At 47.0% G+C, this 25,309-nt stretch overlaps 1 protein-coding gene across 1 annotated transcript in view; it reads right to left on the bottom strand.

Moving 5' to 3' along the window:
• Positions 1–25,309, bottom strand: part of LOC130124277 (cadherin-6-like) — a 173,809-nt gene that overhangs the window by 81,834 nt on the left and 66,666 nt on the right. Inside the window, exon 6 of the mRNA XM_056293733.1 lies at positions 16,328–16,515. Coding sequence (XP_056149708.1) covers positions 16,328–16,515 — 188 coding nt within the window. The remainder of the gene's footprint in view (positions 1–16,327; positions 16,516–25,309) is intronic.

Here is a 25,309-nt window from a genome sequence, read left to right as displayed (position 1 = left end):
TCCACGCCGTATGTTCGTCCCGGACTCAGTCCTGCCCCGGGTTCTTCAGTGGGGCCATGCCAGTCAGTTTGCTTGCCACCCGGGTATCCACCGCACCTTCATCTTCCTGGCTCGGCGTTTCTGGTGGCCCAACATGAAGAACGACGTCAGGGACTTTGTAAAGGCCTGCTCCGTCTGTGCTCGCAGCAAGGCCTCTCACCAGGCACCCGCGAGTCTGCTGCAGCCCCTCCCAACTCCAAGCCGGCCCTGGTCCCATGTGGCATTGGATTTCATCTCCGGGCTGCCTCCCTCCCAGGGTAACACTGTGGTCCTGACAGTGGAGGACCGCTTCAGTAAAGGCGTGCACCTGGTGGCCCTCCCCAAACTCCCATCGGCTTCTGAGACGGCGGACCTCCTGACGAGCCACATGTTCCGTCTCCACGGCCTTCCCCTGGACATCGTCTCGGACCGAGGGCCCCAGTTCGTCTCCCAGGTATGGCGGGCCTTTTGTAAGGGGTTGGGTGCCTCTGTTAGTGTCTCCTCTGGATATCACCCACAGACTAATGGGCAGACGGAGAGGATGAACCAGAGCGTGGAGTCCGCCCTCCGGTGCGTTGCCGCCAAGAAGCCCAGCTCCTGGAGCCGGTTCCTCCCCTGGGTCGAGTATACCATCAACCCCCTGGTCAGCTCTGCCACCGGCCTCTCACCTTTTGAGGTGTCCCTGGGCTACCAGCCGCCCCTCTTTGCTGCGCAGGAGTCGGAAGTGGCAGTTCCCTCCGTGCAGGCCCACCTGAACCGGTGTCGTCGCGTCTCGGAGGTGACCAGAGCTGCTCTGCTCTGGGCAGCTGAGCGCGCCAGTCGGGGAGCCAACCGACGCCGGTCTCCAGCGCCTACGTACCAACCAGGCCAAAGGGTATGGCTGTCCTCGAAGGACCTCCCACTTCAGTCCGCCGCGAAGAAGCTGAACCCCGGGTTCGTCGGGCCCTTTGAGATCAGGAAGGTGCTCAGTCCCACGGCGGTGAGTCTGAAGCTTCCGGCTTCCTTGAAGATCCATCCTGTTTTTCATGTGTCTCGGGTTAAGCCTGTCTCCCACAGTCCTCTGATGCCTCCGGCCCCAGCTTTGCCTCCCCCCGAGATCGTGGATGGGCACCCCCAGTGGAAGGTCCGCCGGCTGATGGACGTCCGGCGCCGAAGACGGGGGTTCCAGTATTTGGTGGACTGGGAAGGCTACGGTCCGGAGGAACGTAGCTGGGTCTCCCGCCAGCTCATCCTGGACCCTGGGCTGCTCACGGAGTTTCATCGTTCCCATCCCGACAAGCCTGGCAAGTCGCCTGGTGGCTCCCGTGGGGGTGGGTGGGGGGTACTGTTACGGCTCGCCCATCCCGCGCCTGCAGCCAGTCAGCTCGTCAGGGCTGGGCTTAGTCGTCAGGGCTGGGCTTAAGTTTGCTGGTCTCCCGGAACCCGTTGCCAGTTCGTGCCGTAACATCCTCGTTGAAGTGGTTACGCTTCCCTCCCTGTGTATTCTCTCCGAGTTTATCTCGACCCGTGGATTTGCTATTTTCTCTGTGGAGTTTTTTTCCCTGCGGAATCATCCTGCCGCGTCCGCAACTTGGATTACCCGTATGTTTTCCCGTACTTTCTCCGTTTGTTGGTGACTACCCGCAGAGTGAATTGCCGGACTCTTTTCGCTGCCGTGCATGTTGTCCCGTTGGACCTTTGCATGAACTGTTAATAAAGTACGCCAGTTTCGGCGAACTCTATCTCTGCTTGGTGTCGTGCTCTTGGGGTCTTCCACAAACCCTAACAGTCCAAGCTGTTTTAACCTTTCTTTTGTTCTCTCTTGACAGGTGAGACATTCCTCAGAATCTGGGAAGTGGCCAGTCCTCTTGAGATTGGCAGCAGCTTCCATGATTAGGCTCTGAAGTTATCCTGAAAGAAAAATTGAGACCCTTTAAAATGGATACCGCTTACTGGTAGTTAGTCTTGGTTTAGACGTTTAAACCAAGGTATAAAATTTGTTCACAAATTCAACAAATAATTTAACAAGTTAATTTACCTCTTTTTGTCTTGACTCCAGCACCATAACCTCATGTACTCCTAACCTTCAGATCAGGATCTCCTGTCTTGTTGACCACCACACCATGACCTGTAGGGGTGTAAATAACTATCACAGCAGTTCAGCATAATCATATGCATCTCCTGTTTGCTTCTCCTGATCTTAAGGTCAGAGCTGATATTTTACAGGATGAGGTTACGTTTTTGTGTTCTGTGTTTTGGTGGTGGGTCTCTGGTCATCTCTGTATAGTCTTTTAATCAGTGTAAGCTACTGGATAATAAAGACAACACAAATGTATGCTCAAAAAATTGACCCTGTACAGTTTATTACAATTAAAAGGTTTATCACGTTATTGCAACAAAACTTCGAAACTATATGGTGTGGTTTAGTTGAGGATCCAAAGCACATAAAATATCAATTCAGTTAATGCTAGCTAGCTACATTTTCATTGCCATCAAGATTGGAGTTGTCAAAATGCCTGGCTAATGTTAGCTTAATTAGTGAACTAGGTAATGTTAGCTATTCCAAAATAACCTCATTGACTTACAACATTATTACAATTAAAATAAAAGGTTTGTCAGGTTTTTTCAACAAAACTTCTAAACTAGCCTATATGATGTGGTTTAGTTGAGGATACAAAGCACATAAAATATCCATTCAGTTAATGCTAGCTAGCTACATTTCCTTGCCATCAAGATTAGAGTTGTCAAAAATTCCTGGCTAAGATTAGCTAATGTTTTATCAATGAATACATGAATTCAGATAAAATAAATATCACATCAACAACAGTAGAAACACCAACTGGCAGCATCATACCGGTTTGACAGTTGTCTGCTGTAACGTCAAGTCTTCTGAACCGGTCTGCAGTAATGTTGACGTTAAGTCGTCTTGCTGGTTGCTTATGTAGCCGGGTGGTAAATCTGTTAAATATGTTAAATGATTTTCCACTTAAATTTAGTATAGTTTAACTGTTAATATATGTAATTGTTACACTGTCAAGCCATGTAAAATGTCATTTGATGTATTTAAATTGTGAGGCAGATTGTGAGTGTATTTTTATAGTTTTGGTTGTCATTGCATGTTTTGACCAGTAAGTGGAAGTGGCGGACTTTTATTGTAACTCCGTGCAAGTTATCCAAGTGCATCTCGGGTATTCTTTCTTTTTTTTTTCTTGTGTGGAGCGCCTGAAGATTGCGGTGTGACGGTGCTCTGACTCCGTAGTAAGTAAGGGTAAATATCTTGTGAAATATACCTGTAACATTATTCCAAACAATATTGTATGTCAGTAATTTGACAAGATGGTTTGATTTAGACGCTACTGGAGTTGATGTTCGGTGATTTTGGGCGCGAGCCGTCGACCACTGTTCGCCATTGCAGGCATGACAAGGTAATGTTGGCGTGAATAAAGCCACACCATGCCATTGTATTTGGGATGTAAAGGTTTTATATGCATTTTAATTCTGTTTAAAGGTAACTGACAGAGTGAGAAGTTGCGCGATCTTCAGGAAGTTCCACATGTCTTTGTTAAACCCTGTTTAACGTACATAGTCCACTGCCGTATTTTGCACCGTATTTTGTATTTATTATTTCCCTTTTTTAAAAATCTTTTCTGTTAAACTTGCCACATCTGTGAACATTTATGAGCTGTTTGCTCGAAAGACACAGGAATGTATGCACTCAGTAAAACGATCTGCATTCGAAGGTTCAAACAATAAAATTAAAGCTAAAAGAACCCCGGAAGTAAGTAATTGTGTCCTGTGTGGTATCTAATTCCACGGGCTACACTTAGATCGTTGGTGGATTTGGGGTTGCGCTCGGTTGCAGTTGTTGAGTGTGTAAAAATGGAATGGGTTCTAAGTTGGACCATGTTACATGTTTTCTCCAACTTTCGTGATAATTGGTCCGAGATTTTTCATGAAATCCTGGTCCAAAAGTGAATGGGGGTGAATGGGCGGCCGTCGGACATGTTTGGGTGGCACTTGGACTGGACCTGTGGATTGGATCAGTCCCAAAATGGAAATGGTTGTAAGGTGAACATGATACACACCTCCACAAAGTTTAGTGAAAATTGGTTTGGTAGTTTTTATGTAATGCTAGTCCAAAAAGGAATGGAGGTGAATGGGCACGAGCCTGTTACTGCTATTTTAAGGCTCACAATAACCTCTCACAAAGAAATAGTATGGGTATATTATACATTTCCTGAATCCACAGAGGCCATTAAGTATTGAAGTTGTTGAATTTTGGGTCCCTGATGTCCCTTGATCCCACAGGGATAAAAGAAACTATATAGTTTAGGCGAAAATTGTGGCAAAATGTGTGTAATGTATGGTTTAAAGAGGTAATGTGACCTCTGTGTTTGTCAGAAAGATACAATAATGGGCTTAAATGGAAGCCTAGAAGGTCCCCTTTACAAGGATACAACACAATCATATATTAAATATTAACAGATAGGGAAATTATAGCCATTTCTAATTTTGGGCGATTAATCAATAATTATGCTAATTAATCAATAATTATGACAAAACCGTAACTTGTACAGCTTGGCATCCGGCAGAAATGGATTCAGCAAAAAAAAAAATACTATAGTAACAACCAAGAAAACACTAAATGCCTACCACCTCATTTTCTGAAGGGTTTTTCCCAAATTCAGTCCTGACTACATTGGGCGTAGCCAACATCCACACATGTCTAAAACTACACCTAATGACTTCAAACTGCGAACCTTTTATTTCGCATTCATCATTTAATTGCCTTGATGACCTGATGTCAAAGGACTCTCCCCAGGGGTAAGATTTAGTGGCTTTGACATGTAAGTGCTAACAACAAGATCCTTTCTTCCACGTCTGTTCTCCAGCAGAGTAATTGCGTCATCGCAGTTGTTGTCTGGAAGCCTTTGCAGCTGAGTCAGTCGGGTATGTTTTAAGATAAGTAAACTTCTCTTTTTTCCTCAGTGCGTCGTTTTTATGAACAGCAGTCTCATACTGATTCCAAAGTTCTTGCCCCAGACTAACGTCTCCATAGAATATGTTTGTTACCAATTTTGGTAGCTTGACTGAACGTGTGTTACTGCTGCCTGGATGAACGTCGCTCGCTGCTGACCCCAGCGGTGAGTTCACAGCACTGTAAATTCTTCATGACTGTCTGTGCATGTGTCCGCAACGTGATCACGCGCTCCCTGCAAACCTCTGCGAGCTCGATCCTCGCCTCCAGTTCATCTATCGCGGTTCCATTCTCAACCTGCTGGTCCAGTTCCAGTACACTGTTCTCTTCAGCAGAAAGCACTGACAACATTTAATTCAGTCAGTCGATGTCTGGATGTCCCTCTGATACCTCCATATCAATCTGGTTCATTATCCACATAGTGGGACCCCGTACACTCACTCGCTGTCCTCTCATTCGCTCCCGCGCTTGATCAGTCATATTCTGGTTGTACATCGTTTGAGAGACTATTGGGAAGAACGGTGGCGCAGTGGTTAGCACGGTCGCCTCACGCCCAAAAGATGTTGGGTTCGAGTCTCAGGCCAGTCTAACTATGTGGGTAGTCCACGTAATGTTTTTCCATGTTTGTGACATCCTGAGGCACGAACTGAGGAAGCCTCTTGGATGAGAGGCGAAACGTCTTCACGGATATATACCAAGTCCAGTTGCACTTGATTCAATTCCTTTGGATAACCATGACGACCTGGATGAATGAGAACATTCACAGACATGTCTGTGACATATTTTACAGATGTAGACATTAAAATTAGGGAAAGGTGTCAGTTATGGAATGATTTCAATATGATTATCAACATCATTTTCACTGTCTATTTTTGCAGAGCATGGCCGGATTAGTCCATCAGGGGAGCCCGGGGCACGCACGTCCACCCCCCCCCCCCCGCCGCCCCGTCAGATAGGCTACGCAAACAATACTAAACATTGTTAAATGTAAAACTAATGCAAATACCCAACATGGTAGTCGACGCTATGCCAATCTGCATGGGATTTGGATGGCGACTACAAAGTACAAGACAATTTTGAATCACAAATCAAACAGATGAGAATAACAGCTCACAGCATCGCAAACATATTGCGAAGCCTTCTTCCCACTTACAACGGCTTACCAACAGGAAATACATGTTTGTTTCAGAGCAAATAATTTAGTGAAATATGGGCATATTTTAGTAAAACTATCGGTTTAATTATTTTTCAGTATGGGCATTCTAGCTAGCACATTTGTTAAACTATACACGGCGAAACAATGAATTTGATCATAAGTATCGAGTTTGCGCTATGTCAGACTTTGTTGCACTCTCAACGCTACAATGTAAACACGAGGCACATGCTGCACTCTTGAGACAATGTAAACATAATTTGCAAACTCTTCAAACCGGCATTGTGATAGTCTGTGAATGTTCTCATTGTGATATATTTAGACACCACCCCCGACATATTTAGTACGTTTATATTTGTAATATCTATGGCTCTGTTTCAAACGAGTCCTTAGCAACCGAAAAAGGCTTCCGCTTCGACTCCAGGTTTCCTATACTGGTCTATTTCGCCGACTGTGAAAGTATTTTGGGGTCTCTCGTGGTCCGGGACCCCGGGGCACTCGCCCGGCATGCCCGGTCCGTAATCCAGCCTTGTTGCTGAGAACCACGTGCCTCACGCACAGAAGAGAGGCTTGACGCTGAAACTCTGATCCCGCGCTTGGCGGTACTGAACCACAGGCTTGGACTCAAAACGCAGACTCAGTTCACAAAAAAATCAATCCTTTTAATAAAAATAAGGTCGGTGATCAGATAACAAGGCAACAGTGTCCAAATCGGCAGGCGAAAGGCGAGGTAAAAAAAGAAGAAGGCAAAAACAGGTCAGGAAACTATAGGGCTCAAGAAACTCACACAAGGGGAAAAATGCTGGAACGCTGTCACAAGGAACAAGACGAACTGGCACAGAAGGAAGGGAACACTAAGACTATATACCCTGGAGGAGGGGAGAGAATGAGACACAGGTGCAACACATTAGGGCAGGGCGGGTAATCACACAGGAGGGAGACACATGAGGGCCGGAAGAAAAGGGCCTGAAACGAGACAAGAGGCGAGTATCAAAATAAAACAGGAAGTACGAGACAAAGAACACTGGGAGAAACAAAAAGATAACTTAACTATCCAGACAGGGCGTGACAGTACCCCCCCCTCTACGGCCGGCTCCAGACGGCCCAGGGTCGCCAGGGTAGGCCCGATGGAAGTCCCGGAATGAGGGAGGGGTCCAGGATGTTGCTTGCCGAGACCCAGGAACGTTCCTCCGGGCCGTATCCCTCTCAGTCGACCAGGTATTGGGAGCGCCGGCCCCGACGCCAGGAGGCAGGGACCAGAGGGCTTTCTATGGCCGGCTTGATCGGTCTCACGTGGAAGGATGGGTGGACTCTCATAGCTCTGGGGAGTTTGAGCCTGGCAGCAACGGAGTTAATGACCTTGGAAATAGGGAATGGCCCCACAAACCTGGGAGCGAGTTTCCGGGACTCCACTCTGAGAGGCAGGTCTTTAGTGGATAGCCATACCCTCTGGCCGCTCCTGTAAGTGGGGGCAGGGATCCGCCGTCAGTCAGCCGCCTTCTTGTAACGCTCGGAATTGCGGAGCAGGGTGCGCCGGGCCCGGGCCCAGGTGTGGCGACAGCGGCGCACCAGAGGGCACACTGACCTCCCTCTCCAGGGCAGGGAAGAGAGGAGGTTGATATCAATAGGCACACTGAAAGGGGGAGAGACCAGATGAGGAACATGGGAGAGAGTTGTGTGCATACTCAACCCAGTTGAGCTGACTGCTCCATGTGTTGGGGCTCTGGGAGGCGAGGCAACGCAGGCTGGTCTCCAGCTCCTCATTCAGCCGCTCCGTCTGACCGTTGGTTTGGGGGGGGTGGCCAGATGAGAGGCTGACGGATGCTCCCAGGAGTGAACAGAAAGCCCGCCAGAACTGTGCCACAAACTGTGGGCCCCGGTCAGACACAATGTCTCTGGGGAAGCCATGGAGGTGAAAAACATGAAGTAGCATCACCTCGGCTGTCTCCTTAGCCGAGGGCAACTGGGCAAGGGAACAAAATGAACCATCTATGAAAATCTATCTACCACTGTGAGGATGGTGGTGTTAACTTCGGAGGGGGGGAGACCAGTAACAAAGTCCACGGAGATGTCTGACCAGGGTTGATGTGGCACAGGGAGTGGGCGAAGCTGACCAGAAGCTGGGCGTCGGGTGACCTTACTGTGAGCACACACTTGACAGGCTGCCATGTACTCTGTCACCTCCTTCTCCATGACCGGCCACTAGAACCGCTGTCGTATGACGAACAAGGTCCTGCGTACTCCAGGGTGACAGGATAACCGGGAAGAGTGGGCCTAGTGGATGACATGTGAATGCAAGACAGGATGCACAAACAGCCGGTTCGGTGGGCAGCCGGCCAGAGGTTGACAGTTCAAACTGACCTCGTTGACCTTTCTCTCAATGTCCTAAGTGACAGAACCCACAACACACGAGGGAGAAAGAATGGGAGTAGGATCTTTACAAGAGTTCTCGGAGGGAAACAAATGGGAGAGAGCATCAGGCTTTAAGATCTTGGACAGGGTGAAATGGAACAGGTTGAAAAAGAGAGTCCACCTTGCCTGCCGAGAGTTGAGCCTCTTGGCCATCCTCAAGTACTCAAGGTTTTTATGATCTGTCCAGACGAGAAAAGGCTGTTCGGCCCCCTCCAACAAGTGCCTCCACTCCTCCAATGCCACCTTGATGGCAAGCAGCTCTCGGTTGCCAACATCATAGTTTCTCTCAGAGGCCGGCAGCTTGCGGGAAAAAAAGGCACAGGGGTGTAGCTTATTGTCCTTAGCTGACCTCTGAGAGAGAACAGCTCCCACCCCCACATCGGAGGCACCCACCTCCACCACAAACTGCAGGTTGGGTTCAGGCAACGTGAGGACAGGAGCTGAGGTGAAGCTGGTCTTCAGTCTCTGGAAAGCGAGCTCAGCCTGGGGGTTCCACTTGAAGCTCAGCTTAGAAGAGGTCAGTGCATGAAGGGGGGCAGCAACAGAACTAAAATTCCTGATGAACTTTCTGTAAAAGTTAGCAAACCCCAGGAATCGTTGACCCTCCTTACGGCTAGTGGGAATGGGCCAATCCACAACAGCGCTAACCTTTTCTGGGTCCATCCTGACCTCCCCCTCAGACACGATGAACGCCAGGAAGGTCACAGAGGGCACGTGAAACTCACACTTCTCAGCTTTGACAAAGAGTTGGTGGTGGAGGATGCGCTGGAGGACCCACCGAACGTGATGAATGTGAGTTTGCTCATCAGGAGAGAAGATTAAGACGTCGTCCAGGTAAACAAAAACAAACTCATTGAGCATATCCCGGAGGACGTCGTTCACCAGGGCCTGAAAGACAGCTGGGGCATTGGTAAGTCCAAACGGCTTGACCAGGTACTTGTCATGACCACTGGGAGTGTTAAATGCTGTCTTCCATTCATCCCCCTCCCTTATTCAAACTAGGTGATAAGCATTCCTTAAGTCCAGTTTAGTGAAAACCTTAGCACCATTTAGTAGTTCAAAAGCAGTGGAAATTAAAGGGAGGGAGTAGCTGTTGCGAACGGTCATCTCGTTGAGTCCTCTGTAGTCAATGCAAGGCCGCAGGGTTTTATCCTTCTTGTCAACGAAGAAGAACCCAGCGCCAGCGGGAGAGGATGAAGGCCGAATAATCCCTGTAGCCAGGGACTTTCTCATGGCCTGGGTTTCAGGAGCTGACAGGGAATACAGGCGACCCTTGGGTGGTGATGTTCCGGGGAGCAGGTCAATGGCGCAGTCATAGGCCCGGTGCGGAGGCAAGGATATGGCACAGGCCTTGCTAAAAACCTCTTTAAGGTCATGGTAGCAGATGGGAACCCGGGAAAGGTCGGGAAACTCTGGATCCAGGCTGGGGGAGTTCTAGGGGGTGTTAGGAGGTTGAAGCTCTGACAGGAAAGGTTGAGAGGGTGAGAAACAGTTCTTTGCACAAGTCTTTCCCCATGAAATTACCTGCCCTGTTTTCCAGTCTATATGGGGGCTGTGGAGTGTGAGCCAGGGGTATCCCAGGATAAGTGGGTGCTGAAGAGCTCGAAAGACATGAAAGCTGATTCTTTCGGCGTGAGAGTCAGGAAACGACAGGTGCAGTTACTGAGTGCGATGGGTGACCTTACATAGCAGCCTGCCGTTCAGGGCACTGGCATCCAGGGGCTGGTTGAGGTGGAAGGTTTTGAGGCCCAGCTTCCTGGCTAGATCAAAGTCCATTAGGTTAGCATCTGAGCCGGAATCAACTAGGACTGGATGCGTAAGAGAAAACGCAGGGGAGATGAGAGACACTAGAGGTTGAAAACGAGAGGGATTAGAAACAGTCAAAGTACGGCTCACCAGTGCCCTCACCTTCACTGGCGAGCCCGGTCTTTTAACGGGCAGAAGGCGATAAAGTGGCCCAGTTGGCCACAGTAGATGCAGCGACCCTCTGAAACTCGTCGCTAACGTTCCCCTGGGGTCAGGTGGGTTCGGCCAAGCTGCATAGGTTCTTCCGTGTCTGGGGGAGGCGCTATGATAGAATAAGCAGGAGGAGTGCGTCGCCAGGAAGAAGAAGAAGAACTGCTGACCTGTTGCCTCTGCTGGAGCGGCGGGGAACTACAGGGTCTGGTTCTGCCTCTCTCTCTCTCTCTCATACAGACGCTTGTCAATCTTTATAGCCAGGGCTATAAGGGAATCCAGCTCTGCAGGTAGGTCCAGGGGGGCTAATTGGTCTTTGAGAGTGTCAGAAATTCCATCAAGAAATGCATCAAACAAGGCTGGCTGGTTCCAATCACTCTCTGCTACTAGAGTGCGGAACTCTATGGCATAATCAGAGAACCTCTTCTTACCCTGGCGCAGTCTCACCAGGGCTCGGGCTGCCTCCCGTCCAGGGGCTGTCTGCTGGAAGATCTGGGTGAAAGTCTTGGAGAACAGCGACAGTGAATTGCAGACAGGTGATTTCCGACTCCACTCTGCCGTCGCCCAGGCCTCCGCACTCCCAGTCAGGTGAGAAATAATGTATGCAATCTTTGAGCGGTCAGATGGGAAGGCAGCAGCCTGAAGCTCAAAATGCAAATCACACTGGGTTAGAAAAGCTCTGCAGTCACCTGTGTCTGCGGAGAAACGCTCTGGTCTGGAAAGGTGGAGTGGCAGGGACGGAGTTGCGGGCGCAGGAGAAGCAGCATCGGACCCAGAACCCGGAGGTGCCGCTGGTGTCGATTCGCCAGAGCCCTTCGGGTTCTGCATCTTCCGCATTTGGTCAAAGAGATGGTTGAGCTGGGTTCCGAAAGCTGCCATGAGGGACTCCTGACGGTCTGTCAGCTCCTTCACTTCATGGCAAAGAAGACTGATCTGTTCATCTTGACTCTGGATCTTGTGAATCTCTGCCCGGAGCACAGAGTGTACTGTATCTGAGTCCGCTGAGTCCATGTTATGGCCAGTTCGCAATGTCGGTACTGAACCACAGGCTTGGACTCAAAACGCAGACTCAGTCTCAGTTCACAAAAAATCAGTCCTTTTAATAAAAATAAGGTCGGTACACAGGTGATCAGATATTAAGGCAACAGTGTCCAAATCGGCAGGCGAAAGGCGAGGTAAAAAAAGAAGAAGGCAAAAACAGGTCAGGAAACTATAGGGCTCAAGAAACTTACACAAGGGGAGAAATGCTGGAATGCTGTCACAAGGAACAAGACGAACTGGCACAGAAGGAAGGGAACACTAAGACTATATGTATACTCTGGAGGAGGGGAGACAATGAGACACAGGTTCAACACATTAGGGCAGGGCAGGTAATCACACAGGAGGGAGACACATGAGGGCAGGAAGTAAAGCCCCTGAAACGAGACAGGAGGTGAGTATCAAAATGAAACAGGAAGTACAAGACAAAGAACACTGGGAGAAACAAAAAGATAACTTAACTATCCAGACGGGGCGTGACAGCGCTGTCACGCGGGCTATGCGGCCGTGGGGCGCCGAAATGAAAAGCAAGAGGTTCCACGCGTCACACGCACTGTAGGCGGTGTGGCGCGGGCGTAGCTGCAGCGGAATCCTTGAGGTTGCACTCTTTCCTACAACAATTAAGTAATTGGCGCGAACACGAATTCCCCAAATGCAGGGATGCAGAGGAGGCTTCACTAATATTCATCAAAGAACCTGATTGGCCGATACCGATGTTCAAGCTCGTGGAAACTGGAAACTGCTTTCATCACATAATCCTGAAGAGATTTGTAGATACTGGACAGTCGACGTCCTGAAGTGCTTTAAGTGGATTATGTACACGTTAATGATGCATCATGTTGGTGAACTGATAGTTGTACGAATACGTTTTTTTTGTTTTGTTTTTGTTTTGGTTGATTTTTTTGTGTAAAATAACAGAAATAAAGAATATATAAGTGTACGCCAGTTATTACAAACAGTAAATTTGTTGGTCGTTTCGTTAGCATTAAGTTCACATAACCAACAACATAGCACATCCAAAATGCATATTGTCATGTCTCAGCTGATAAAGAGATAAACGGTTTTTCTGTTTTGTCTTTATGCTTGCTCAGTAATCCAGATAAGGTGATTACAGAAAGTTGAGTCGGTTCATTTGGACAAAACATTTATGGAGAGAAACGTTTCATCACTCATCTAAGTGACCTCTTCAGCACTGCATTGTTGTATTAAACCAGACAGACTATAATAAGGGCTCTGAGCCCTTTCTTGTTTGCAATGGTGATGGACAGGTTTGACGGGCGAGATCAGGCAGGAGTCTACGTGGACTATGATGGTTGCAGATGACATTGTGATCTGTTGCGAGAGTAGGGTCCAGGCTGGGGAGTGCCTGAAGAGGTGGAGGTATACACTGGAGAGAAGAGGAATGAAAGTCAGTAGGAGCAAGACAGAAAACCTATGCGTGAATGAGAGGGAGGACAGTAGAATGGTGAGGATGCAAGGAGTGGAGGTGACGAAGGTATATGGGTTTAAATACTTGGGGTTAACTGTCCAAAGTAATGGGGAGTGCAGTAGAGCGGTGAAGAAGAGAGTGCAGGCAGGGTGGAGTGGGTGGAGAAGAGTGTCAGGAGTGATTTGCGACAGAAGGGTACAAGCAAGAGTTAAAGGGAAGGTTTACAAGATGGTAGTGAGACCAGCTATGTTGTATGGTTTGGAGACAGTGGCACTGATGAAAAGACAGGAGGTGGAGCTGGAGGTGGCAGAGTTGAAGATGCTAAGATTTTCACTGGGAGGGACAAAGAAGGACAGGATTAAGAACCATTATATTAGAGGGACAGCTCAGGTTGGACAGTTTGGAGACAAAGCAAGAGAGACAAGATTGAGATGGCTTGGACATGTGTGGAGGAGAGATGCTGGGTATATTCATGCATTCCCGCTTCTGAAGTGGGAAGATGGCTGCGTGAATTCCCATTTGTGGCGGCCTCACCCAGTACCGTCCATGCAGTGTCGTTGTCCACGTCTGTGTCTAAGTTTTGTCTTCGTTGATGGCTGGGAGAGCTGGCGCTGGATCAGCTGGGAGAGCGGGGCAGGCTAAGCTAACTGCTAGCCCATGCAGACCGGCAGTTCCGGTGGCGGCCACACCTGGCATTGACTTTGATGTCGTCTTGAGTGCAGGGAGGTGTGTCGAGGGTGTCTGGCAGGGAGAGCTGGCGCTGGATCGGCTGGGAGAGCTTGGATCGCTTCATCCGGTGGGCCCGGGGACCACGGCCCCTGCCTGGAGCTGCGCCCGAGGAGAAAACGACGAGAGCGGTCTGACAGGACGCGGAAGCAGGGCGAGCTAAGCTAACTGCTAGCCCATGCAGACCGGCGGTTCCGACAGTCATCCTGGCTGGTTCCCTTGGACAGTGATTTTTTTTTGTTTAGTTTGGATATATGTGTCAGTTTGGATATATGTGTTCTTGTAGTTTTCGGATGTTTGTTTTGGTCTGTGCTGTACGGCTGTGGGCTGGGGGAAACGGATTTTTGGTTAATTTTATGTACGCAGGTGCATAAAGTGAAATGACAAATAAAGTGTTCCTGATTCCTGATTCTTGATATTGGGAGAAGGATGCTGAATATGGAGCTGCCAGGGAAGAGGAGAAGAGGAAGGCCAAAGAGGAGGTTTATGGATGTGGTGAGGGAGGACATGCAGGTGGCTGGTGTGACAGAGGAAGATGCAGAAGACAGGAAGATATGGAAACTGATGATCCGCTGTGGCGCCCCCTAACGGGAGCAGCCGAATGTAGTAGTAGTAGTAGTAGTAGTAGTACTAGTAGTAGCAGTAGTAGTAGTAGTGGTAGTAGTAGTAATAGTAGCAGTAGTAGTAGTAGTAGCAGTAGTAGTCGTAGTAATAGTAGTAATAGTAGTAGTACTAGTACTACTACTAGTAGTAATAATACTAGTAGTAGTAGCAGTAGTAGTAGTACTAATAGTACTAGTAGTAGTAATAGTAGTAGTAGTAGAATTAGTAGTAGTAGTAGAAGTAATAGTAGTAGTAGCAGCAGTAGTAGTAGTAGTAATAGTAGTATTAGTAATAGTAGTAGTAGTAGTAGCAGTAGTAGTAGTACTAATAGTAGTAGTAGTAGTAATAGTAGAAGTAGTAGAAGTAGTAGTAGTAGCAGCAGTAGTAGTAGTACTATTAGTAGTGGTAGAAGTAGTAGTAGTAGTAGAAGTACTAGTAGTAGTAGCAGCAGTAGTAGTAATAGTAGTAGTAATAGTAGCAGTATTAGTAGTAGTAGTGGTAGTAGTAGTTGTAGTAGTACTAGTAGTAGTAGTAGCAGTAGTTGTAGTACTAATAGTAGTAGTAGTAATAGTAGTAGTAGAAGTAGTAGTAGTAGTAATAGTAGTAGTAGTAGTAGCAGCAGCAGTAGTAGTAGTAGTAGTAATAGTAGTAGTAGTAGTAGCAGTAGTAGTAGTAGCAGTAGTAGTAATAGAACTAGTAGTAGTAGTAGTAGCAGTAGTAGCAGTAGTAGCAGTAGTACTATGAAGAGGAAGACCGAGGTTATTATGTTTGGTTCCTTCAGTGTTCCTCCAGTTCCTCCAGTTCCCCTTTGCAGAGATCAGCAGTGACTGATTTTGCTGACTTGCAAGATACATTCGACTTCCTGTTTATCTTCAAGACTCATCCATAATGGTTTTGACACTGTCACTAAGTCAGTCATAGATGTGAGTCGTGCATGCACACGCATGCGCATGGCTTGGTTAGCTCGGCAGCAGCGACAGAGCGCAGCGCTGCGGAGCGAGCCAGAGAGGGAATCAAGAGCAGTGGCGGCTGCAGCGAGAACAGACGTTTTTCAAAGGTTTTGAACCGGCGGTACCTACTCGGTGTTCGGGGTTGCCATAGAACATTGTATCGGCCAGTCGGGTAGTGTTTTCTTTCCTTTCTTTTTCTTTTTTCCCCCATTAATATGAGTCTTCCCCTGCCACCCCGCATTTGGGAAATTCGCAGCAGAATTTTCTCTCTCTCTCTCTCTGATGTCACCAATCCTTCTTCGTGGTCAAGATACATGGATGACAACTAAGGGTCCTGACCTTTGGTGGCTTAAACCAAGTGCCTGTTTATAAACGCATAACGACACATATGCATTGAAACATGGCTAAATAAATCTGTAAATAGTTATTCACAATAAACATTGCTTTAACTGCAAATATTCACTTTCAATATCCCCTTTTTGACATCCCCTTAATTTATCTGTTTTTGTATTCTATTATTAACTTTATTAACTTACTAATAAAGTTGCAATAGTTATGTTGTGTCCAGCATTAAAATCAATTCTTGGGTCTTTCAGTTTGTTTTAAGACATTTGATTGACAGATGTTCATGGACAACACTTTTTCATGAGGTATATTTTGATTTTTGGATTTGTATTTTGATATACCATACTGATCCCCGTGCGGAAATAACGCTCTGCATTTAACCCATGCTAGCTGTGTAGCTAGGAGCAGTGGGCAGCCACCACGCAGAACTCGGGGACCAACTCCACTTATTTCTTCCTACTGCCTTGGTCAGGGGGACAGACAGGAGTAGTAACCCCACCATCCATCCATCCATCATCTGAAACGCGTATCCTGCTCTCAGTGTCGCGGGGATGCTGGAGCCTATCCCGAACCCAAGGCCTTCTTGCTGTGAGGTGACAGGGCTAACCACTGTGCCACTGTGCCACCAACATAATTGTGATAGAACTCAAAAGACAGTCCCTAGCTGGTCCACGTATGTTGTTCGAGTCCAAACATGTTTAAACGCTTTGCTGTAAAGGGGAATGATCAACTTTCCTCACCTGACCGACAGTGATGACTCCCTCCTGGGTTTCTTTTTCTGTGTAGATGTCAAACATATCCATGCCATCTCCACTGACAATGGTGAACAACATCTCTGCATTCTTCCCAATATCTTTGTCGGTGGCTTGGATCCTCCCAACTGAAGTACCCGTTTTCGAGGACTCTGAAACAGCAAGCTGGTATATACCTGATGAAAAAGGCAAACAAACAGAACGGAAAAGACAAATGAACGAGTTTCATGACATACAGTGCTGTGAAAACGTATTCACCTTTTTTGGCATATTTGTCACACGGAACAGTTTCCTTACTTCATACAAAATGTATTATAAGACAAGGACAACCTGGGTCAACACAAAATACAGTTTTTTAAATGACTGTTTCATTTATTGAAGGAAAAAAAGCTATCATAGGCCCATATCATCCATGTGAAAAAGTAATTGCCACCGTGAGCTTAATAATTGGTTGTGCCCCGCTATTTGCTTATAAATTTGCATGTTTTTCGAACAAGGTCTATGAAAATACCGACTTCTATCCATGGTGTCAGCTAACATGTTTACTACCTGTTACTATGATTGTAGGATGAAGTAGATGATGTGGGAGATTCACATGCAATCAGACCATCAAAGAATGACGGTCGACCTGGAGTCATGCACATGTTCCCAGAACTTCCGCTTCCGGTGTGGGAAGATGGCAGCGCGAATTCACGTTTTCGGCAGCCTCACCCAGTACGTCCATGCAGGGTCTTTGTCCACGTCTGCGTCTATGTAGTCCATGGGCCAGAGCCCAAAATTTCCTATTTCGGTACACTCAAGGTGGCAAAACGTACTTATAATTTTTGAAAGGATCCATGTCTGTAGATGATATTTTGGTATGATAACAATTCCTGAGTGGCAGCTGTATCACAGTTATCAGCTCATGAAGTTAACCACCCCCTAAAGCAGGGGTCGGGAACCTTTTTGACTGGGAGAGCCATAAAAGCCAAATATTTCTAAATATATTTCATTGAGAGCCATATAGTATTTTTAACGTATAATAAATTAAATATGTCTTACTTTTAATGCGACTTCTGGTGCTGCATGGTTTTGCTGATGGCCTTGTAGTCTGGTTCATACGTGGTGAGGTTGAGCTTCATGCAGGCGTTGAGGCTTCCATCAGTTAAACGTGAGCGTAGGTTGGTCTTAATGTTCCTCATATGCGAGAATGACTGCTCACATGCATATGTAGAGCCAAACATGGTCAATACGGCAATACTCACACGCTGCATTGTGTGGTATGTCACAGGAAGCTCGTTCCAAGTTTTAAGAATCAGCTGGTCTTCAGGTTGAAGATTTTTAATTTCTGTCCACTTGTGTTCCCTCGCCAGCTCTGCTCGCTGTCGCGCAAGACTTTCCAACTCTCCATTAAGTGACTTGAACTTACTCATCCACATGTCTGATGCCTTCAGGGCAGCAACTTCCAGCTCAAAGTCTCCGATAGAGACCCCGGGGATGCATGTCAGGTCGATTTTGTCCACTGCACACTCATGTGGATGAGTGATGAACTTGAAAAGACCAGTGCGCGCGCGAAATTCTCCAAAACGTGCTTTGAATGACTGCAGGAGATTGGACGTAAAGCCAGCTAGCTGCTGGAGATCCAGATGTTGAGTGGAGTCACTTGCTAAGCATGCATCTCTAAATTGTTGCAGTCTTTCAAAGTGCAGAAGACGACCTGTTTCAATGTCCCTGAGAAAGACTTCCAGCTTGCTTTCAAATGCAAACACTGCTTGTTGAAGGGATGAGATTGTATTTCCAATACCTTGCATTTTCACATTGAGCTGGTTCAGATGGCCAGTTATGTCCACGAGATAGTGAAACTGCAGGAGCCAGTCAGTGTTGTCTAGCTCAGGATGCTTGACGCCTTTCATTTCAAGAAAAGTCCGGATTTCACTCAGGCAAGCTGCAAAACGGCTGAGCACCTTCCCCCTTGACAACCAACGCACGTTGCTGTGTAAAAGCAGACCGGGATAATGATTCCCAACTTCTTCTAACAGAGCTTTAAACTGGCGATCATTTAAAGCTCGGGCAACAATAAAGTTGACCACTCCAATGACCAGAGACATCACCTCGCCAAGCTCCTGGCCACACGTCTGAGCGCAAAGCGCCTCCTGGTGCAGGATGCAATGAAAACTTAGGATGGCTCTCTTTTCATGTTCACGGAGAAGCGCTACAAATCCTTTGTTCTTCCCCAACATACAGGGTGCACCATCAGTACAGACAGAAATAAGTTTATCCATCGGTAGTTTTTTTTCTTTAGCAAACTCCATGAAAGACATGAATAAATCCCCTCCTCTTGTTGTCCCTTTCATTGGCAAAACAGCCAAGCTTTCCTCACGCAGTGTGTCACCTGCAGCATACCTGGCAATGATACTGCACTGAGATAGATGGCTAACGTCTGTTGACTCATCTAACGCGAGAGAAAAGTATGTCCCGGCGTTTATGTCCTTAATTTGTGTTTCCTCGACTTGATTTGCCCTCATGATGCTACGATCGTGCACAGTTCTTGCTGACAGGGGCATGTCTTTTATTCGTTTGATTATCTTGTCTTTATTTGGGAAGTCATCAAACAGTTCATTGGCCACATCAAGCATGAATGTTTTGGCATACTCGCCATCTGTGAATGACTTTCCATTCCTTACTATTGCCAAAGCCCTCGCAAAGCTAGCGGAATTCCCGTCACCTTGCTTGGTCCACACACGTAGTTGCTGCTGACTCGTCTGCACTCTCCGCTGTAGCTCCTCGCGTGCCCTTTTCCTGCTGTCTGTCCCCCGCTGGAGATTTCCATGCAAATGAAGCATGGTGCGTATCGAAGTGCCGCTTTGTATTTGACCGTTTCATCGATGCAATGTTATCATTGCATATTAGACATACCGCAGATCCTGCTCTCTCCACAAATACAGATTCCTCTGACCACGCAGCCTGGAATGCACGGTAACCATCGTCTTTTTTTCTTTTCGCCATCTTTTCCGTTACAAGGGTTGAAGCGGATAAACTAGTTGGCTATCTGATAAAATTGATTTTTTTCACCTTTACAATGACCCGGACATGCTCGCAAGCCATTGGTTCCCGACCCGACCCACGGGTGACCCGTGACCCGAAATATCACAAGTATTTTAAAATCAGTTCCAAACTGATTTTTTTTAAAAAAATGTTCAACTCAAAATTGTCTGGGAGCCATATGCCGTCACCAGAAGAGCCATATATGGCTCGCGAGCCATAGGTTCCCGACCGCTGCCCTAAAGTAAATTAAATTTTAGACGCTGGTGCATATCCTGGTTTAGCCTCATGGTCAGGACATTTTTCAATGTTCTATAATATTGTCTTTGGTATCATTTTAAAGGGGACCTTCTTAGCTTTCATTCGAGCCCTGTTGTGGATATTTCTCACAAATATAGAGGTCACTTGAGCTCTTCAACCCGTCAATAACACACATCTTTCTGCAATGTTCGCCTAAACTATATACTTTCTTTTAGCCCTGTGGCATCTAGGAATATCAGGGACACAAAACACAAAAACTGGAATACTCACAGGACTGTAAAGATTCAGGAAATGTATAATATACCCATACTATTTAATTGTGTGAGGTGATTGTGAACCTTAAATTAGAAGGGCATTATTACTAAGAAACTAACTAGACCAAAGCCAGTTAGTCCATGGGTCAGACCAGATATCGATATCACCCAAGGTGACACAACTTCACTGGTGCCATTTTATTTGGTACACTAACAGAAGTAAAATAATACATGATAACCTTTCCAAATGAGCAGCTATTTCATTTTTCTTTCAGGAAACCTGTTTCTGTGCCTCTCACGATTGTGTATTTGCCCAGATTTTTACAAATATAGCATTTCAACACCCCTGGTACTGATTAGCCTAGCTTAAACTCTGGGACAGTTCTTATTTGGCCAACAACCAAGGATAACCAGTACTGTGTACTTCCATTCATTGTGCTAAGCTAGGCTAACGTGCAGCCAGATAGCTTTCTACTAAACACATATAGAGGAAACTGGTATCTATCTTCTTGTCTCACTCTGGAGAAGATTGTAAGCTAATTTCCCATAATGTTAGCATGTTCTTTTAATGTATATGTTAATATGATTAGTTAAAGTGGCTACGAGGAACTTTCATCTTGTGTTGATTTTAGCGGCCTCATGTGGACAAAATACAGCTGTTGCATAGCAACTAGGTAATGTATCTATTTGTGGCTATGTAAGATAAATAATGGTAATATGACGCTGGTGAAGCAAAGTAAACTTTGTTTTAGTAGTGTTCATACACCTAAGTTACATGTATTTGTTTGTATGTGGCAGGTGAAAACTGACTGAATATGGCCACTGGTGAACAAGCAAGTTTTTACCCAATACCAAAGCGCCCACGGGTGGAGTGCATTATCCACTGTTCTGATGATACAGATAAGCTGGTTTCACTACAAAGTGTCGACTCATGGAGAACTCTGCTCAGGGCAGCTCAGATACGAAATCATGCACCAGTTTTGAAACTGGCAAAAGACATTCCTGAGGGACAGATTCCAGCAATCTACTACCACAGAAAGTGTCGCAGTATCTTCACTATGAAGCAAATTCTTGATGGCCTCCTTGCAAAAGAAAAGAAAAGTTGTGTCTCTGCTGAAGAGAAACAATCTAAGAGAGTAGCTCGACATGCTCCAAGTACATCTAGGACTTATGATGCAGAGTGCATATTTTGTCAGAAAAACAGCAAATATTCCAAGAGACAGAATACGAGAGAAGTACTGGTGCAGTGTCGAGAACTGCGAGCTGATGCAAAGATCAGGAGTGCAGCCACAAAGAAAAGGGACAGCAGAATCCTTGCCATTGTGAGTAGAGACCTTGTAGCAGCTGAAAGGCACTACCACAGGTCATGCTATAGACTTTACACCAAAGAAGAGGTTTCCAAAGGAGAGGTTGCCAGCAATGAAGATGATGATGCTGCAGCCCAGTATGAAGCTGCTGTGAATAAGGCATACAATGAGCTGTTCCTCTTCATCAGGATGGAGCTTTTTGGTAGTCCTCAAGTGATGACAATGACTGATCTCTCTTCTAGACTGGTAGCTTCAATGAACTCCCAAGGCATTGCCCAAGTCAAGGAATCAACCAAGAAGCACATAAGGCGAAACCTGGAGAGTGAGTTTGCTGGAGCCTTGCAGATATTCCCCGATGAGAAAGGAAAATTCCTCCTCTATCCCGATAACTTGTCCATGAGGGAACTTGCCAAAGAAAATCAGTCTCTCAAAAGGGAGCTGCAGACCCTGAAAAGTGTCAGTGCACAAGATGTTATAGCTAAAGCAGCCATCAAATTGAGAGCAGACATTAAAAGTCAAGATGTTCCTCAAACCTGGCCGCCTGAAGTCAAACCAGAAGCAGAATGTCCTACCATTCCAGAGTCGCTCATTATCTTCCTGTACTCTCTACTCACAGGCTCAAATGATCCTGATCATGCATCCCAGAGAGTGCAGTGCCTTCTGCAGTCATTTGGCCATGACATAGTATATGCAGTGACATGTGGAAATACCAAGCCTTCCAAGCACATTGTTCTGCCATTCAGTGTCAAATCTTTGACAGGAAATGTAGAGTTGATAAACATCCTCAACCGACTTGGTCACAGTGTGTCCTATTCACAGATGGAAGAGATCAACACTGCCCTGTGTCTCCAGAAACTCTCATCATCAGGGAGTGGCATTGCCCTTCCAGCTAACATCCATCCTGGCATATTCACAACTTTAGCCTGGGACAATATCGACCGTCTTGAAGAAACTGTCAGTGGTGAGGGAACATCTCACAGAGTCAATGGGATTGCTGTGCAAGCAAAGCCAGTCAACCCACTTCCTGTCCAACCCATGCCCACTGTTCCCAAAACAAAGAAGAGAAGCATTGATGGACCCCCACCAATGTTACCAACTTACAATGCTGGACAACGGGTAGGGCCACCACAAAGCAAAAAGTCAGATGCCGATACTGCAGCCAATACTAAGCTTGCCAGAGAGAAAAACCTTCTTTGGGTCCTAGCACGCATGTCACAACAAGAAGAGCAGTCAGTCAGCAGCTGGACAGGCTTCAACATCCTGACTCGAGGAGAGATGACAGTCATCCCCGACAATATAGGCTATCTGCCTACCATCAATGCTCCAGCGACACAAATGTCTACTGTCAACGAGGTGCTTAACCAGTCACTGAGCATCATGCAGTGCTTAGGCCTGAGGAAGATTGTCTGTGTCTTTGACCAAGCCCTGTATGCGAAGGCTGTCGAGATCACATGGAAACACCATGACAAGTTCCATGATATCATCGTTAGGCTTGGGGTATTCCACACCATCTGCACACTGCTGGCAATAATAGGAAAGCGTTTCCAAGATGCTGGACTCAAAGTCCTCTGCATTGTGTCTGGCATGATTGCAGAAGGCTCAATTGCTGGTGTTATGGATGGCCGCAAGTACAACAGGGCAGTGCGACTACACAAGCTCCTGTATGAGGCTCTCATGCGACTGACCTTGAATGGTTTCCTGTCCTGGTTGGAAGAAACTCACAGGAATGACATGGTTCACCTGAATGAGACACTGAAGACCATTGACAGCCTTGGGAAAGAAGTCTCACAACATGCTTTGAAGGAGGTCCTCGAGAACAGCTCTTGTACACGCATCATGGATCTATTTGAAGTCTACCGTGAGTTCCTTAGAGGTGGAAACGGCAGCCTCTCGAACTTCTGGATGTCCTATTTGGACATGGTTGAAATCTTGTTGGGGCTCATCCGAGCATCCAGAGAGGGAGACTGGATGCTACACTTGGCTAGCATTCGAGCAATGATCCCATGGTGCTTTGCTTATGACAGGATGAATTATGCACGCTACCTCCCCTACTACTACGCCCAGATGTCTGAGCTGCCCATCACACACCCAGATGTGTACACAGAATTCATGGAAGGAGGCTTCTCAGTCCAACTGGGCTCCACCAATCCCTTTGGCCGAATCCCTTTTGACCAAGCTATAGAAGAAACGGTGAACAAAGACACCCAAACAGCTGGAGGGACAAAGGGATTCAGCTTGAAGCCAGGAGCTGTGACCAAATATTATCTCACAGCTGAGTATAGAAGCATGTACCTCAGACAGCTGAGAGACCTGACAGGTCAAGGCAGGTGCAAATGGTCTCATCCAGATCTACAGAGTCCAAGGATCAAGAGAGATGAAGCAGATGTCCAGTCTCTCATGGACCTTATGGAGAATAACTGGCTCAATCCTATGTCCCCTGATGAGATTGATTTGGTTAGCCTCTCCACTGGCAACATGGCTCCACCTGATGTGACCATAGATCTCTTGAGAGCTCTTGAGAAAGGAGAAGAGGCCTACCAAGCATTCCAGCAAACAAGGTTAGATGCAGACCCACCACCTGTGAAATTCCACGACAAGATGACCAAGCAAAGTCTGAAAACATTCTCCAATGTCAGCACAAAACAAGCTCATGGAAAGAAAGCACAGGATGTGGTTCTGAAGGCAGATAGAAACCTTTTCAGTCACATGATCCTGGTGGCTGAAAGCAGGAAGGTGAATCTGAAGGATGTCCTTGCCTACCCATTGGGCCCACTACCATGGTCACTGGCAAATGCTGATGGGTCCTTACGAAAAACAAACAAGGCTGCACTTGCCAGAGAGCTTGAAAAGAATGTATCTCCTGCAGAAGACATCCCAATCCCATCTACTTCCATCATTGATGGGATGAGCCTGGTCCAAAAAATGAATGGCAACAACAAAACCTTTGCACAGGTGGCAGAGTCAGCCTTGACCCAGGTCCTCCATGAGGGAGCACAGAGTGGGAGGATTGATGTTGTTTTTGATGTCTATCACCAGACTTCGCTCAAAGATGCTGAATGACTGAACCGGGGTGGAGACATCACTCTCCAGTACAAGAATCTTGCAGGGGGACACCACGTCCAGCAGTGGAGAAGATTTCTGTGCAGTTCCTCCAACAAGACCAGTCTCATCAAGTTTCTGGTGGAAGAGTGGAAACTCCCACGATACAGAGCTATGCTGCATGGCAAGGTGTTGTACATGACCTGTGAGGAAACCTGCTACAAGTTGACAGAAGATGGGTGTGAGGAAGCAGCAGAACTGCACTCCACACATGAAGAAGCTGACACCTGTCTGCTCCTGCATGCATTGCATGCAGCAAATGCGGGCTCAAAGTCAGTTATCATCACAGCTGAGGACACTGATGTCATGGTGCTTTGTCTTGGCTTCCAGAAGGACATCACCTGTCCCATCTACCAGAAGTGTGGGACTCAGAACCGCACACGGTTTGTCGACATCACCAAACTGGCAAGTTCACTTGGAGACAGCATCTCCTAATTGGCTTACATGCCTTCACAGGCTGCGACACTGTCAGTGCATTCGCTGGTCGAGGGAAGCTGAATGCCCTGAAGATAGTGAGAAAGCACACTTCCTGCCAAGAGACTTTTAGTCAACTGGGACAGACATGGAATGTGAGTGATGAGCTGTTCCAGAAAATTGAGCAGTTCACCTGTCGGATGTATGTTGCTAATAGCAGCACTGCTGAGGTGAACAAACTGCGTTACCAGCTCTTCTGCACCAAAAGGGGAGAGGTTGAGTCCAGCCAGCTGCCACCATGTAGAGACTGTCTCTTTATGCATGTTCAACGAGCCAGCTATCAGGCAGCAATATGGAAGTGCTGTCTGCAGGCTAACCCTGTGGTGCCAAGCCCTACTGAGTATGGATGGACAGACGATGAAGGCAAGCTGGCCATTTACTGGATGCGCTCCCCACCTGCACCAGATGTGGTCTTGGAAATGCTAACATGCAAGTGTGTGCATTCATGCAAAATGCCAAGCTGCATGTGCCTGTCAAATGGACTTCCATGCACAGACATGTGCAGGTTACAGACCTGCAGTAACCAAAAACAGCAGGATGGTCCAGAACTGGAC

This window comes from Lampris incognitus, chromosome 14 (assembly GCF_029633865.1).
Source record: "Lampris incognitus isolate fLamInc1 chromosome 14, fLamInc1.hap2, whole genome shotgun sequence".
NCBI classification, from domain to species: Eukaryota; Metazoa; Chordata; class Actinopteri; order Lampriformes; family Lampridae; genus Lampris; species Lampris incognitus.
The sequence above is the reverse complement of the archived record's forward strand: the minus strand, read 5'-3'. Positions and strand labels throughout refer to the sequence as shown.